Here is a 12295-nt window from a genome sequence, read left to right as displayed (position 1 = left end):
TTATCTCTTTATTGTTATACTAATATAATTTTCATTATGCAGGATGGCGGCTCGAAAGTTGAAGAATTTTGTGAAGGGCATGACAAAGGGCTCTTCTTCTTCTTCAGGAAGAAGCAAAGCACAGGAGTGTCTGTTCCAGGGTACCGAGTCGCTCTCGAGCAACAGACGACAGGCTTTGATGGAACATCTTCCACCTGATATGCAGGGACAGGTGTGATTACTCTAAATTATTATTTTATTTCAATATAGTAATGTTTATATGAATCTAATGATTAAAGTGTTTCATGTGCAGGATGTTAACGAGACTCGAGAGGAGGAGGCGAGGGGTGAGGATGCGGCCGATTACGATGCGGCCGATGCAGACTATGAGCAAGAAGATGATGCTGGAGGTGGAGGTGGAGATGGGTGGTCTTCCGGTGGTGGTCAGTTTGAGGGTGGATGGTCAGCAGGCGGATGGGACTCATGGCCTAGCAGTGATGCTGGAGCTTCTAGTGGTGGAGGGTCTTCTCAGGCACGGAAGTCGAGGAAAACACATTGGGTGCCTCCTCCTAAAGTTCCTGCTCGTGAGGAGGATAAGATTTTGATCGTACCGTGTGGCGACGAGTGAGTTGATTCTAATGTTAAATATTTGTTCATGCATTATATGAAATTTGTTAATGCTTCTTTTGTACAATGTGGTTGCAGGTCTTGGATTGATGCATCTTTTCAAGGTCAAGGACGTCACACACAGGTGAATAAAGTTTTGGGAAGTATATGCAAATATCTCTGGCCTGGTGTAGTGATGGAGAAAGGCGTTGAGGTGCCTTGTATGTCTTGGGATCAGTACGGGCTCGCGTTCAATGCGAAACATAGGAATGCCCAAGGTGCTGTGTGGCATGAGTTCTGGGTATGTTCTCTAACCCAACTTGAATTGATTCAACTATACAATGTGCTAAAAATCTTGTTTCTTGTTTTTTCAGAAACGTTATGAGTTGCCTGAAGATGGAAGTATGAACGATCGTGCACGGATCGTTTTTAACAAGAGCGCGACTACCTTGGTTAGGGATCAGATGTATTATGCTCGGATCCAGGTCACTTCTGATTACATATTAAGGCAGGAAGGACGTCGGCCACGTTCCAAAAGTGAGGCATCAAACAAATACTTAACCGAAGAAGAATATCTTGAGGTAAATTGTTTTTATCCTAATTCATGTCCAAGTGTTAGTACTAACAATACATTGGATCGAAATAAAGTTTTCAGACTCGGTGCCATGGATGGCATCAAATGAGGCTGGTTGGCGGGCTGTATGCAAATATTGGGCAACAGATGGATTTAAAGGTGTTTCATTGAGAAACAGCTCAAATCGTGGGCATGATGTTCACCACAGATATGGTGGTGATGGCCACGTTCGTTTGGCAAAGCGCATGGTAAGTGTAATTTATGGTCGTGCATATCATGAATCTTCTATGTGTTTTATGTTATTTTCTTTTGCCTGTAGGAAGCTAGTTCTGGTGTTACGCCGAGTGATGTTCAGGTTTACCTTAGAGGTCACAGGGGGTCGGATCCTACAAATCCAGAACAGTTGTGTTCTCAGTCAGCTGCTGAGCGTGTGGTGAGACTTTCACAACTAGTTACAATGCACTTCTATTCTAAGAGTCGAGAAAAATATAACTGCATTGTTTATTATTTGTCAGGCCTCATATGGTGCTTCCATGATGTCGGAGCATGGGCAAGACTATGATTGGATGAATCAGCCTATCGATCCTCAGGTTGTGTATGCTAGTGGAGGCGGAAAACCTCATGGACGGTGAGTTTGCTATTATGAATTCGTCGATTTGATCTTTTCTAACATGATGTGTTGCGTGTTTAACTTCTTTCTATTTTTTTGTAGTTACCCTATGTTTGGTAGTGTTATCGACTCGACTCAGGTGAAGCCTGAAAAGTCTCGCCCATCGAGGTCGTCTAGCCGTGGTCCTCGCTCTAGTACCCAAGGAAACGCCGAGCTGATCCGGGTGCAGGAAGCTTTGAGGCGGCAGGAGGAGTATAACAAGCAACAACAAGAGTACTGGGCTGCTCAATTTGCACGACAGCAGGAGATGATGCAGGTAATTAGATCCTCGTGAGCGTCTACTATAATTGGAGCACATATTTTGTAATATATCCTCGTAACATAGCTTTCAATTTCTTTCAGCAAATAGCACTAGGGCAACGTCCAGATTTTTCAGCGATGACTATGCCACCTCCTCCACCTATCCCGCAGTTTGTACCGACTCCACAATTTAGTTGGCCCACACCTGCACCTCAGGTTATATTACTTGACTTTTTCTTTTGACGTTGCATAACAAGAATTTAACTACTGTTGGGGACTTGTTCTCAAGTGCTCTGCCTTAAGAACAAGACAACATGAAGTGTTAAATGTTAATGTCCTTCGTCCAAGAAACATTATTCCCTTGAGGATAATGGGCCTTGGACGAAGGCTGATAAGAGCATAATTGCGAAGCTTAAATCTTCGTAATAAAATTTCAATAGATATTGTAAGATAACATAAAATAAAAGGTATAAAAGGGATAAGTAAATCATAGATGAATTACATTATATTTTCTCAATATATTGAATCATTGAATACAATAATACCTCTGCCTTGGCAAAAGTTGGATTCCAAAAGATGCGACCGCAATTATCAGAATGCGTGAACAGTAACGGAATACTGTTCACTATTTATAGGCACAGGACGCAGCCTGTGAGGAATTACAAGTATGCCCCTTATAAAAGCTTACAACATTGACTCAGACCTTTATGGACTAAAAGGTCATTCTATCTTTAAGTCGGTTTGTAATACCGAAGCTTCACGAAGAGGAACCTTCGGCTATCTTATACAAACAGCTTCAGCCGAGGACCACTTCTTCCTATAAGACCTTCGGCGACGAAGCATAGACCCAACAGTAGCCCCTTTCGCGGTGCTAGATCGTTTTTCGTAACGAGCTTGATCCGTGAAAAAAGTCTCTTAAGCTTCGGAGCGTCGAAGGTCTAAAAAACACCTTCCCTGAGCTCGTTGTCGAGAAACGATTCAATCTCCCAGCGCGTAGCGGCCCCACCTTGCAGAGTTACTGTTCGGTCTCTGCGGTCCACCACGCAGCGAGTGCGAGCGGGTGTCCGCTTGGTGTAAAAATTCTGGCGCTTCGCCTTCTTACCTGCAGCACTATATAAACAGACGAGTAAGTGTGAAGTTACCACAGCATTCATTGCTATTTGCACTGTTTTGCTGCCAAAATTTTTAACCGTCGCCGAAGCTTGTCTGTCGGAATCGAACGAAGCTCCAGCTTGAAGCCTGCTTCGGAGGAAGAAAGTATTAAAGTTTCACAAGTTCATAATTAAATGGCCAGAGTCCGTTCTACCGCCAGGGTTGAGCGTGAGGGGGACGAAACTGAAGCTTCGGAGACTGTCCCCATTTCCGAAGCCATGCAACGATCCGGGCTAGTGACTTCGGAAAAGATTCCTAGCGAAGATGCAGAACAAGCAATCGCTGAAGTAGAGGAAGAAGATATTGAGGAAACTGATCCCGAAGATGATTATCGCATTGCTATGCCAAGCAAACCCAGCCATTTGGACTTCGGGAAATCTACTGTTTCGAAGGCTGATCTGTCCAAGATGGTAAAATCGGGCTTTTTTTACTGAAAATCAGAAGAAGCTATTGCGCTTCGGGGGAGAAGAGACTACCCCAAAGCCGGAGAAGGATGAAATTGTTATTTTCAAAAGCTTTTAAAGGCTGGATTAAGGTTCCCCCTACATGGGATTATTGCAGAGGTACTGAATAGGTTCGGTATCTATTTTCATCAACTGACCCCTAACGCTATCGTTAGGCTTATTGTTTATATCTGGGCACTCCGAAGCCAAGCAGTGGAACCATTTGCGGACAGCTTTTGCCGGGTTCACGAGTTGCATTATCAAACGAAGGCTAGAAAGGATGGATTGCACGACAATTTTGGTTGTTATAACTTCGCCTATCGGAAAACTACAAAGTTTCCTGTAATTAGCTACCGAAGCAAATGGGCAGCAGGCTGGAAATCTGAGTGGTTCTATGTCAAGGTTGATGACGACAAGGAAAAGCTTGTGCAAAGCCCGCTGGAACTAATCTTCGGAGAAACCCGACCTCGCTGCAACATGACACCCGAAGGTCCAACACAACAAGCAATGAGTGAATTCAGAATTATTGCAGAGCATATCGGCACAAGGGACCTGGTTCAAGAGTTTTTAGCTTTCAAAGTTTTTCCCAGTTTGAAAGAATGGGAAATGCCGAAGCTACAGGGGGAAAAGAAAGAAGGTGAACTTGTACGTTTACCTTACTATTTCAAGTTTAAAAAGTACTTTAAAACACCTTGCCAAGAGTGGCTGGATACGATTGAAGCGATGTGCAATGAAATACTTGGCAATTATTCTAAAAAAGAAGATCAGTTGATGACCGCAGCCTTCGGCACCCGTCCGAAGCGAAGACTAAACCGAGTGCTGGACGCCCTGGGTTTCGAATACCCTGATTACGAAAATCTGAACAAAGGTGCCGGAGGCCAAAAAAGGAAAAGGATAACTGAAGCCTCAAATGAAGATGAAAAAGAACTATCAAAGAAGAAAATTCCGAAGAGGAAGAAAGCATCTTCTCCGAAGCATAAAATATCCGACGAAGAAACCCCCGCATCACCCTCTGTCGCTGACGTTGAGGAAATTTTGAAGGTAATGACTGAATCCTTACCTGCGAAGCTAAGTCCACTGAGGCCTCGACTGACAAAGTTTTTTCAGAAGGACAAGGAGCCCAAAAAATCGAAGAAAATAATCAAAGCGAAAAGACAAAGAATTATCACTGTGACAGAAGTAATTGACAAGACACCGCCAAGAGCTTCAGCTCAGAAAACACCAGCGGCTGCGGAAGGGACAGATGTTGAAATTGTTCCTTCGGAGTTCGCAGCTGCCGAAGCTGCCTCGGCTGAAGATTTGAACCTGGAGAGCACAATCGCACACATTGACAAAATACTGCTAGACATGGCTGCAGAAGAAACTACCACCGCCACCGAAGAGGCCGCGACCGCAGCGTCGGAGAAAGGGAAAGAAATTGCTGATGAAGCTTCAGAGAACGAAGCCTTCATGTTCCAGAATTTAGTTGGAGAAAAACTGTCAAAAGCTGAAAGAGAAGAGCTTAGAGAATATGCAAAATCCTGCGGATACAAACCTGGAGCACTCCTCTTCGGAGGCATTGATGACGAGAAATTAGATTGTATTCGAGATCAAACTGGGGCCAAAGTTATCGGTACTCTGTCAAAGAGTATTGGTTTTCCGAAGCTAGAAACAGACATCAGCCGCTACCGACGACAGCATATCGTTGGTAGCTTATTTTATTCCAATTTCAAGGTGAACTATTTTTCCCTTAACTTTTATTGTTTCTAAAAATGAGAACATGTCCGACAAAGGTTGTTTCCGTGCAGAGTATGCTATTGAGCAAAGCCTTGAAAATGCAACAAGATTTTGAAGACAAGAAACACGAAGTTATAATTGAAAATTTGGAAAGCAGAATAAAGGAGCAATCAGATGTTATCGAGAAAAAGAACTTTGAGCTCCAGGCAACCGAAGGTTCATTGGCGGAAGCTGAAGCAAAAATAACAGAACTGAACACGAAGCTTCTCCGCCAGTCTGAACAGTTCGAACGAGAAAAGCAAGACCTTAATGCAAAACTTGAAGCCGAAGCTCAACAAAATTCGGATTTGAGAAAACTATTGACAAGCCTTCAAGAAAAATGTCTGGAATTTAGCAACAAATGCATTCATCGATTAAGAAAATTTTTTCACTCAGTTGGAGCCAGCAGTGAAAAATTCGTCCCCTCAGCTGAAGATTTACCGAAGACCTTCGAACATATTGAGGGTGAGATTGACGAGCTCGACAAAGTCATAGCTGGGCACGGTGACTTCTGTGCCTGGGTGGCTTCTCGAGGCACTGCTGCAGCTTTCCTGAAAGCTGGCTGCGATCATGGAAAAATTGTCAATAGGCCAAATTTCACTTTATCACCATCAATCCTGGATGACATTCCTGATCTCGCCTGAAGTATCTCTAATAGATTTGTAAAAATGATATGGACAAAAGGTGGGCGAGAAAAGGCTGGAGACGAAGCTCGTAGCCACCTTGAACCAGTAAGAAACCATACCTTGTGCTTACCTTTTCTTGCAAGCTCGATTTTGACTTACAACGACCTTATTCATGTAGGATGACGAAGCCGAAGCTGATGATTAAAAAATGACGCCGAAGCTGAAGCTCCTTGGAGATTAAACAGTAGACTGTAGACAATACTTGAGAAACTTTTGAGATAACTTTTGTAAATGTAACTAAAACTTGTCTTTAATGAATTCTGTTCATACCTTGTAATATATCCTTATCCTTCCATTGATGTATGAGAAATGCTTTGATGTGGACGAAATTTTCTTTTTTTTTTGAGCCGAAGGCGAAAAAAAACACCTTCCCTTCTTTTCGTACGCAACGAAGCATAGAAAACAACATCTTCCTTCTTTCCGAAGCTCTCCTTTTTTCTCTCTCTTTTTTTTATTTGCCGAAGCAACTGCTTATGCCATGAAGATGATTATCCTACATATGCCTGGATGAATGTTTATGAATGCAAATGTTATGATGTAATGCGATGTGCAAATGAATGGCCAAACAATCACACCTCAAGCCATACTCAGCCATTATTTCCTTAAAAACAATCACACCTCAGCTCTGCATCCCCTTAGGAACGACTTTGGAGCTTCTTCGCCTTTACTTTTGGCGGAATCAGCGTTGACTTTTCGCTGTAAGCTCTGCATTCCCTTAGGAACGACTTTGGAGCTTCTTCGCCTTTACTTTTGGCGGAATCAGCGTTGACTTTTCGCTGTAAGCTCTGCATTCCCTTAGGAACGACTTTGGAGCTTCTTCGCCTTTACTTTTCGGCACTCGATGGTGCGTTCTCAGTTTTTACATTTACATTCTTTGGGGGGTTTTGCTCTTATAGAACTAAAAAAGGAAATTACATGTGATGGCCCCATTAAAAACCTTTCTCCCCCTTCGGAAAGGAAAAGGGTGTCATGAAAGAAAAATAAAAAATATGAAAAATTACATCGAATTATACATAGTATCGCCGAAGCTCATCCGCATTCCAAGATCTAGGAATGTCGTTGCCGTCCATATCCTTCAATCTGTATGAACCGGGTCTTGACAAAGATGCTACTAAGAAAGGTCCATCCCATTTCAACCGTAACTTGCCCACTGTTTCTGGGTTGGCCACTCTCCGAAGCACCAAGTGTCCTGGCTCAATATTCTTTAGCCGAACCTTTCTATCTCGCCATTTAATTGTTTCGGCTTGATATTTGTTGATGTTTTCCACGGCTTGCAACCTGATCCCTTCTAAAGCATCTTTTTCCACAGAATAATCAGCTTCGAAACCTGATGCTGCCGAAGCTACTACCCTTATTGATCCGGTTTTAGCTTCTTCTGGAGTTATTGCTTCGTCACCGAATAATAACTTGAATGGAGTAAAGCCTGTAGACCTTGATGTTGTTGTATTGTGGCTCCACACCACTTTGGTTAACTGATCTGGCCATTTTCCCCTGGGTTGATTGAAGATTAACTTCATTATTCCTGTCATTATAATGCCATTGGCTCTTTCAACGAGTCCATTTGACTCCGGATGCCTGACTGATGCAAAATGGATCTTCGTACCAATCTGATCACAGAAATCCCTAAAAGCTTCGGAGTCAAACTGTGTTCCATTATCCACAGTGATAGCCTTTGGTACCCCGAAACGACAAACAATATTCTGCCAGAAAAACTTTTGGACGGTGGCCGAAGTTATTGTAGCTAAAGGCTTTGCCTCAATCCATTTAGAAAAATATTCCACCGCAACTACAACATATCTTAGGTTCCCTTGGGCCGGTGGTAACGGACCTAACAAGTCAAGGCCCCACCTTTGCAATGGCCAAATGGGTTGTATGAGCTGTGTTAAGGACGAAGGTTGTTTTTGATCTCGTGCACATTTCTGACAACCTTCGCACTTTTGGACTAATTCCGCTGCATCCGAAGCTGCCTTCGGCCAATAAAATCCTTGGCGGAAAATTTTTCCAAGTAACGGCCTAGATCCAATGTGAGATCCACACATGCCTGCATGTATTTCTTTCATCAACTCTATACCTTCGGTTCTGGATAAACACTTGAGTAACGGAGCACAAACTCCATGCTTGTACAACTCTCCTTCTATCATGACATATGGACGAGCTCTTGCCTCTATCCTCCTGTTATAAGCTTCGTCATCTGAAAGGAATTTTCCCTGAAGGTAAGAGATGATCTCAGTTCTCCAATCCTCGCTATAAACAGGAGATATGTTGAGGACTGCTCTTTCAAGAAGTTCCACCGAAGGTGCTTTTATTATTTCGAAGAACACATCCGAAGGTAAGGGCAGCCCCTGTGCTGCTGACTTAGCTAGCAAATCAGCATGCTCATTTTGTCCTCGAGGGATATTTTTGACAGAAAACCCTTCGAAGGAAGCTTCAACTCTTCGAACCATATCCAGATATTTTTCAAGCTTCGGATCCTTAGCCTTGCAACTCTTGTCAATATGACCCGAAACAACCTGGGAATCAGTTTTAAGTATGGCCCTTCTGATTCCCATTGCTTTTAACTTCCGAAGACCTAGAAGCAAGGCTTCGTACTCGGCAATGTTATTTGTGCAACTAAAGTCAAGTTTTGTCGCATAACAAGTTTTGACTTTGGAAGGTGAAACCAACACAGCAGCCGCTCCCGCTCCGAAGGTTCCCCACGATCCATCACAAAACACTGTCCATGCTTCGTTGTCTTTATTCGTTTCTTCCTCCTGAGCCCCTGGCGTCCAGTCAGCAATGAAGTCTGCCAACGCCTGGGACTGAATCGAAGATCTATGAACATATTCGATACAAAATTCATTGAGCTCTGCAGCCCATTTTCCAATCCTTCTAGTAGCTTCTCGGTTCCTCATAATATCCTTCAGAGGTTGTGAAGAAGGAACAATTATGTTGTAGGCTTGGAAATAGTGCCGAAGCTTCCTGGAGGCCATCAAGACAGCATACAGTACCTTCTCCAACTCTGTATAATTTTTCTTTGATAAACTAAGAACCTCGAATACAAAATATATTGGGGCCTGCCTCTTGACTTGATCATCAAGCTTCTCCTGGACAAGCGCTGCACTTACCGCTGAGTGCGAAGCTGCCACATATAATAACAAAGGAGCCCCTGGCGTTGGTGGAGTCAATGTTGTTAGACCTATCAAATACTGTTTCAGCTCTTCAAAAGCCTTCTGCTGGATTGGTCCCCATTGAAAGACTTCGGCTGACTTCAGCACTTCGAAGAATGGTAAGTTTCTCTCTGCTGATCTGGATATGAATCTATTGAGAGATGCCAATCTTCCTGTCAATCTTTGAGCCCCCTTCTTTGTAGTTGGTGGCTCCATCCGAAGTATAGCTTCAATTTTACTTGGATTAGCTTCAATTCCCTTTGTTGAAACCAAGCATCCAAGAAATTTCCCCTTCTTTACTCCGAAGACGCATTTTTCTGGATTCAACTTTTAAACCAGCTTGCCTGAAACTGGCGAAGGTCTCCTGCAGATCAGCAATATGATTCTCCTGTTTCGTGCTTTTTACAATGATGTCATCAACATAAGTTAGCACATTTCTGCCTATCTGAGATTGGAGAACCTTCGCAGTCATTCTGCTGAAGCTTCCTCCAGCGTTTTTGAGCCCCTCAGGCATCCGAAGATAGCAATATGTGCCACTTGGAGTTATGAAGCTAGTCTTCGGCTCATCTTCCTTCTTCATCCAGATTTGGTGATAGTCTGAGTAACAGTCTAGCAGACTCATGAGCTCGGAAGAAGCTGCTGCATCTACTAAAGAGTCTATCCTTGGCAATGGAAACTCGTCCTTCGGACACGCCTTGTTGAGGTCTGTAAAATCGATACACATTCGCCATTTGCCATTGGCCTTTTTTACCATAACAGTATTAGCCAGCCATTCTGGGTACTTTACTTCTCTGATGACTCCTGCACTGAGGAGTCTTTTAACTTCGTTATGAGCACCTTCGGCCTTATCATCTGACATTTTCCGAAGCTTCTGCTTTCTGGCTCTGAAGGATGGATCAACATTGAGCGAGTGTTCAATAACATCCCTATTTACTCCGCAAAGATCATTAGCTGACCATGCAAAAACATCTTTGTTGTTGAACAAAAACCTTATCAAGGTTTTCTCCTGCTCTTCGGATAATTGAGAGCCTAACAGCACCTTCTGCTCTGCTATGTCCTCACATAAGAGCATAGGCTTCGGCTGATCTGCTGAAGCTGCTTTCTCCCTTCTGAATTTGTACTGTTCACAAGCTTCAGCTCCATCTATGTTATGGATTGCTTTTGAGTCAGTCCAATTGCCTTCGGCCCTTCTGGCAGCTTCCTGACTTCCATGGATAGCGATGGGTCCTTGGTCCGAAGGTATCTTCATGCAAAGATAGGAAGGATGAAGGATTGCTTCGAAGGCATTGAGGGTACCACGACCAATAATTGCATTGTAAGGGTATTCCATGTCAACAATGTCAAACACAACTTGCTCAGTTCTAGTGTTGTTGATGAACCCGAAGGTCACTGACATGGTGATCTTGCCCAGTGCTACAATCTGTCTTCCTCCGAAGCCACAGAGAGGATGTGTAGCATCATGAATCTTATCTTCTGGCTCTTGCATTTGTCTGAAAGCCTTAGCAAATATGATATCAGCTGCACTGCCTGTGTCAACCAAGACATTGTGGACCAGAAATCCTTTGATAACACAAGAGATAACCATGGCATCGTTGTGTGGGTAATCTTTGAGCTGAAGGTCCTCTTGGGAGAAGGTAATAGGAATGTGAGACCATCTTGACTTGATGAAGGGTCCTTGCACTCCAACATGCTGTACCCTTCTCTGTGCTTCCTTCTTTTGTTTCTTGTTAGCTGGCTCTGAGGACGAACCACCTGTGATCGGGAGCACCAGCTTCGGGTCCGAAGCAGCTCCAGCTTGGTCGTTGAACGAAGCCATCAGCTCAAAAAGTGGAAGTGAGTTCACCGGAGGTGGGCGCCAATGTTGGGGACTTGTTCTCAAGTGCTCTGCCTTAAGAACAAGACAACATGAAGTGTTAAATGTTAATGTCCTTCGTCCAAGAAACATTATTCCCTTGAGGATAATGGGCCTTGGACGAAGGCTGATAAGAGCATAATTGCGAAGCTTAAATCTTCGTAATAAAATTTCAATAGATATTGTAAGATAACATAAAATAAAAGGTATAAAAGGGATAAGTAAATCATAGATGAATTACATTATATTTTCTCAATATATTGAATCATTGAATACAATAATACCTCTGCCTTGGCAAAAGTTGGATTCCAAAAGATGCGACCGCAATTATCAGAATGCGTGAACAGTAACGGAATACTGTTCACTATTTATAGGCACAGGACGCAGCCTGTGAGGAATTACAAGTATGCCCCTTATAAAAGCTTACAACATTGACTCAGACCTTTATGGACTAAAAGGTCATTCTATCTTTAAGTCGGTTTGTAATACCGAAGCTTCACGAAGAGGAACCTTCGGCTATCTTATACAAACAGCTTCAGCCGAGGACCACTTCTTCCTATAAGACCTTCGGCGACGAAGCATAGACCCAACAACTACTAACACATTTTTTTGAATGTTGTAGGTCCCTCCAGGAAACTTGCTAACTCCGGGAAATGAGGACTCTGAAGATGCGGTCGCTTCTTTTGTGGACGGTCTTCTAAACAGCGGAGGAGCTAGCGGATCAAATCAACCCCATCCATTTGATCAACCTCCTCCATTTGAGTAGCCTGTCTCCTTGTGTTTTTCTCGTACTATGGACTTGTGAACTTGTGGTATTGGGAACTTGTGAACTTGTGCTATTGTGAACTTGTGAACTTGTGCTTTAATTTGTGGACGGGTGAACATTTTGTGAATTTAACTGTGTGTTTCATGTGAAACGATGAACTATGGATATTTGTGGTATAGTATGTGATTCTGGATGAATTATTGAAAACTGGATATTGTGTGCAGATTGAATTTGTATGATTGTTTGTAAAACAAAAGCAGGAAAATTCTGTTTCTCTGTTTTTTAATTACTTCCGACGGCCTCTTATTTCCGACGGGGCCGTCGGAAATAAGCTGTGACGGTGTCAGACGCCGGCGGCCGGCCGTCTGCGGGGCCCACCTCGCTTTATTTCCGACGGCCCCACCCTGGCCGTCGGAAATAAACATA

At 43.3% G+C, this 12295-nt stretch overlaps 1 protein-coding gene across 1 annotated transcript; it reads left to right on the top strand.

Annotated features, from left to right (window-relative positions):
* The first annotated feature begins 1878 nt into the window (after window positions 1–1878).
* Window positions 1879–11925, top strand: LOC109941192 (uncharacterized). Its single transcript, XM_020541713.2, has 3 exons — window positions 1879–2085; window positions 2172–2285; window positions 11726–11925. Exons 1-3 carry the CDS (start codon window positions 1879–1881, stop codon window positions 11867–11869), a joined length of 465 nt encoding a protein of 154 aa, XP_020397302.1. The 3' UTR covers window positions 11870–11925.
* Window positions 11926–12295: the final 370 nt, after the last annotated feature.

This window comes from Zea mays, chromosome 7, assembly GCF_902167145.1.
Source record: "Zea mays cultivar B73 chromosome 7, Zm-B73-REFERENCE-NAM-5.0, whole genome shotgun sequence".
NCBI lineage: Eukaryota > Viridiplantae > Streptophyta > Magnoliopsida > Poales > Poaceae > Zea > Zea mays.
The sequence above is the reverse complement of the archived record's forward strand: the minus strand, read 5'-3'. Positions and strand labels throughout refer to the sequence as shown.

Excerpts from the sequence above, each read along its gene's own strand:
- LOC109941192 (XM_020541713.2), top strand. The coding sequence starts at position 1,879 with ATGTTTGGTAGTGTTATCGACTCGACTCAGGTGAAGCCTGAAAAGTCT. Across the intron at positions 2,086-2,171 it reads GACAGCAGGAGATGATGCAG|CAAATAGCACTAGGGCAACG; the intron begins GTAATTAGATCC and ends AATTTCTTTCAG. Across the intron at positions 2,286-11,725 it reads GGCCCACACCTGCACCTCAG|GTCCCTCCAGGAAACTTGCT; the intron begins GTTATATTACTT and ends TGAATGTTGTAG.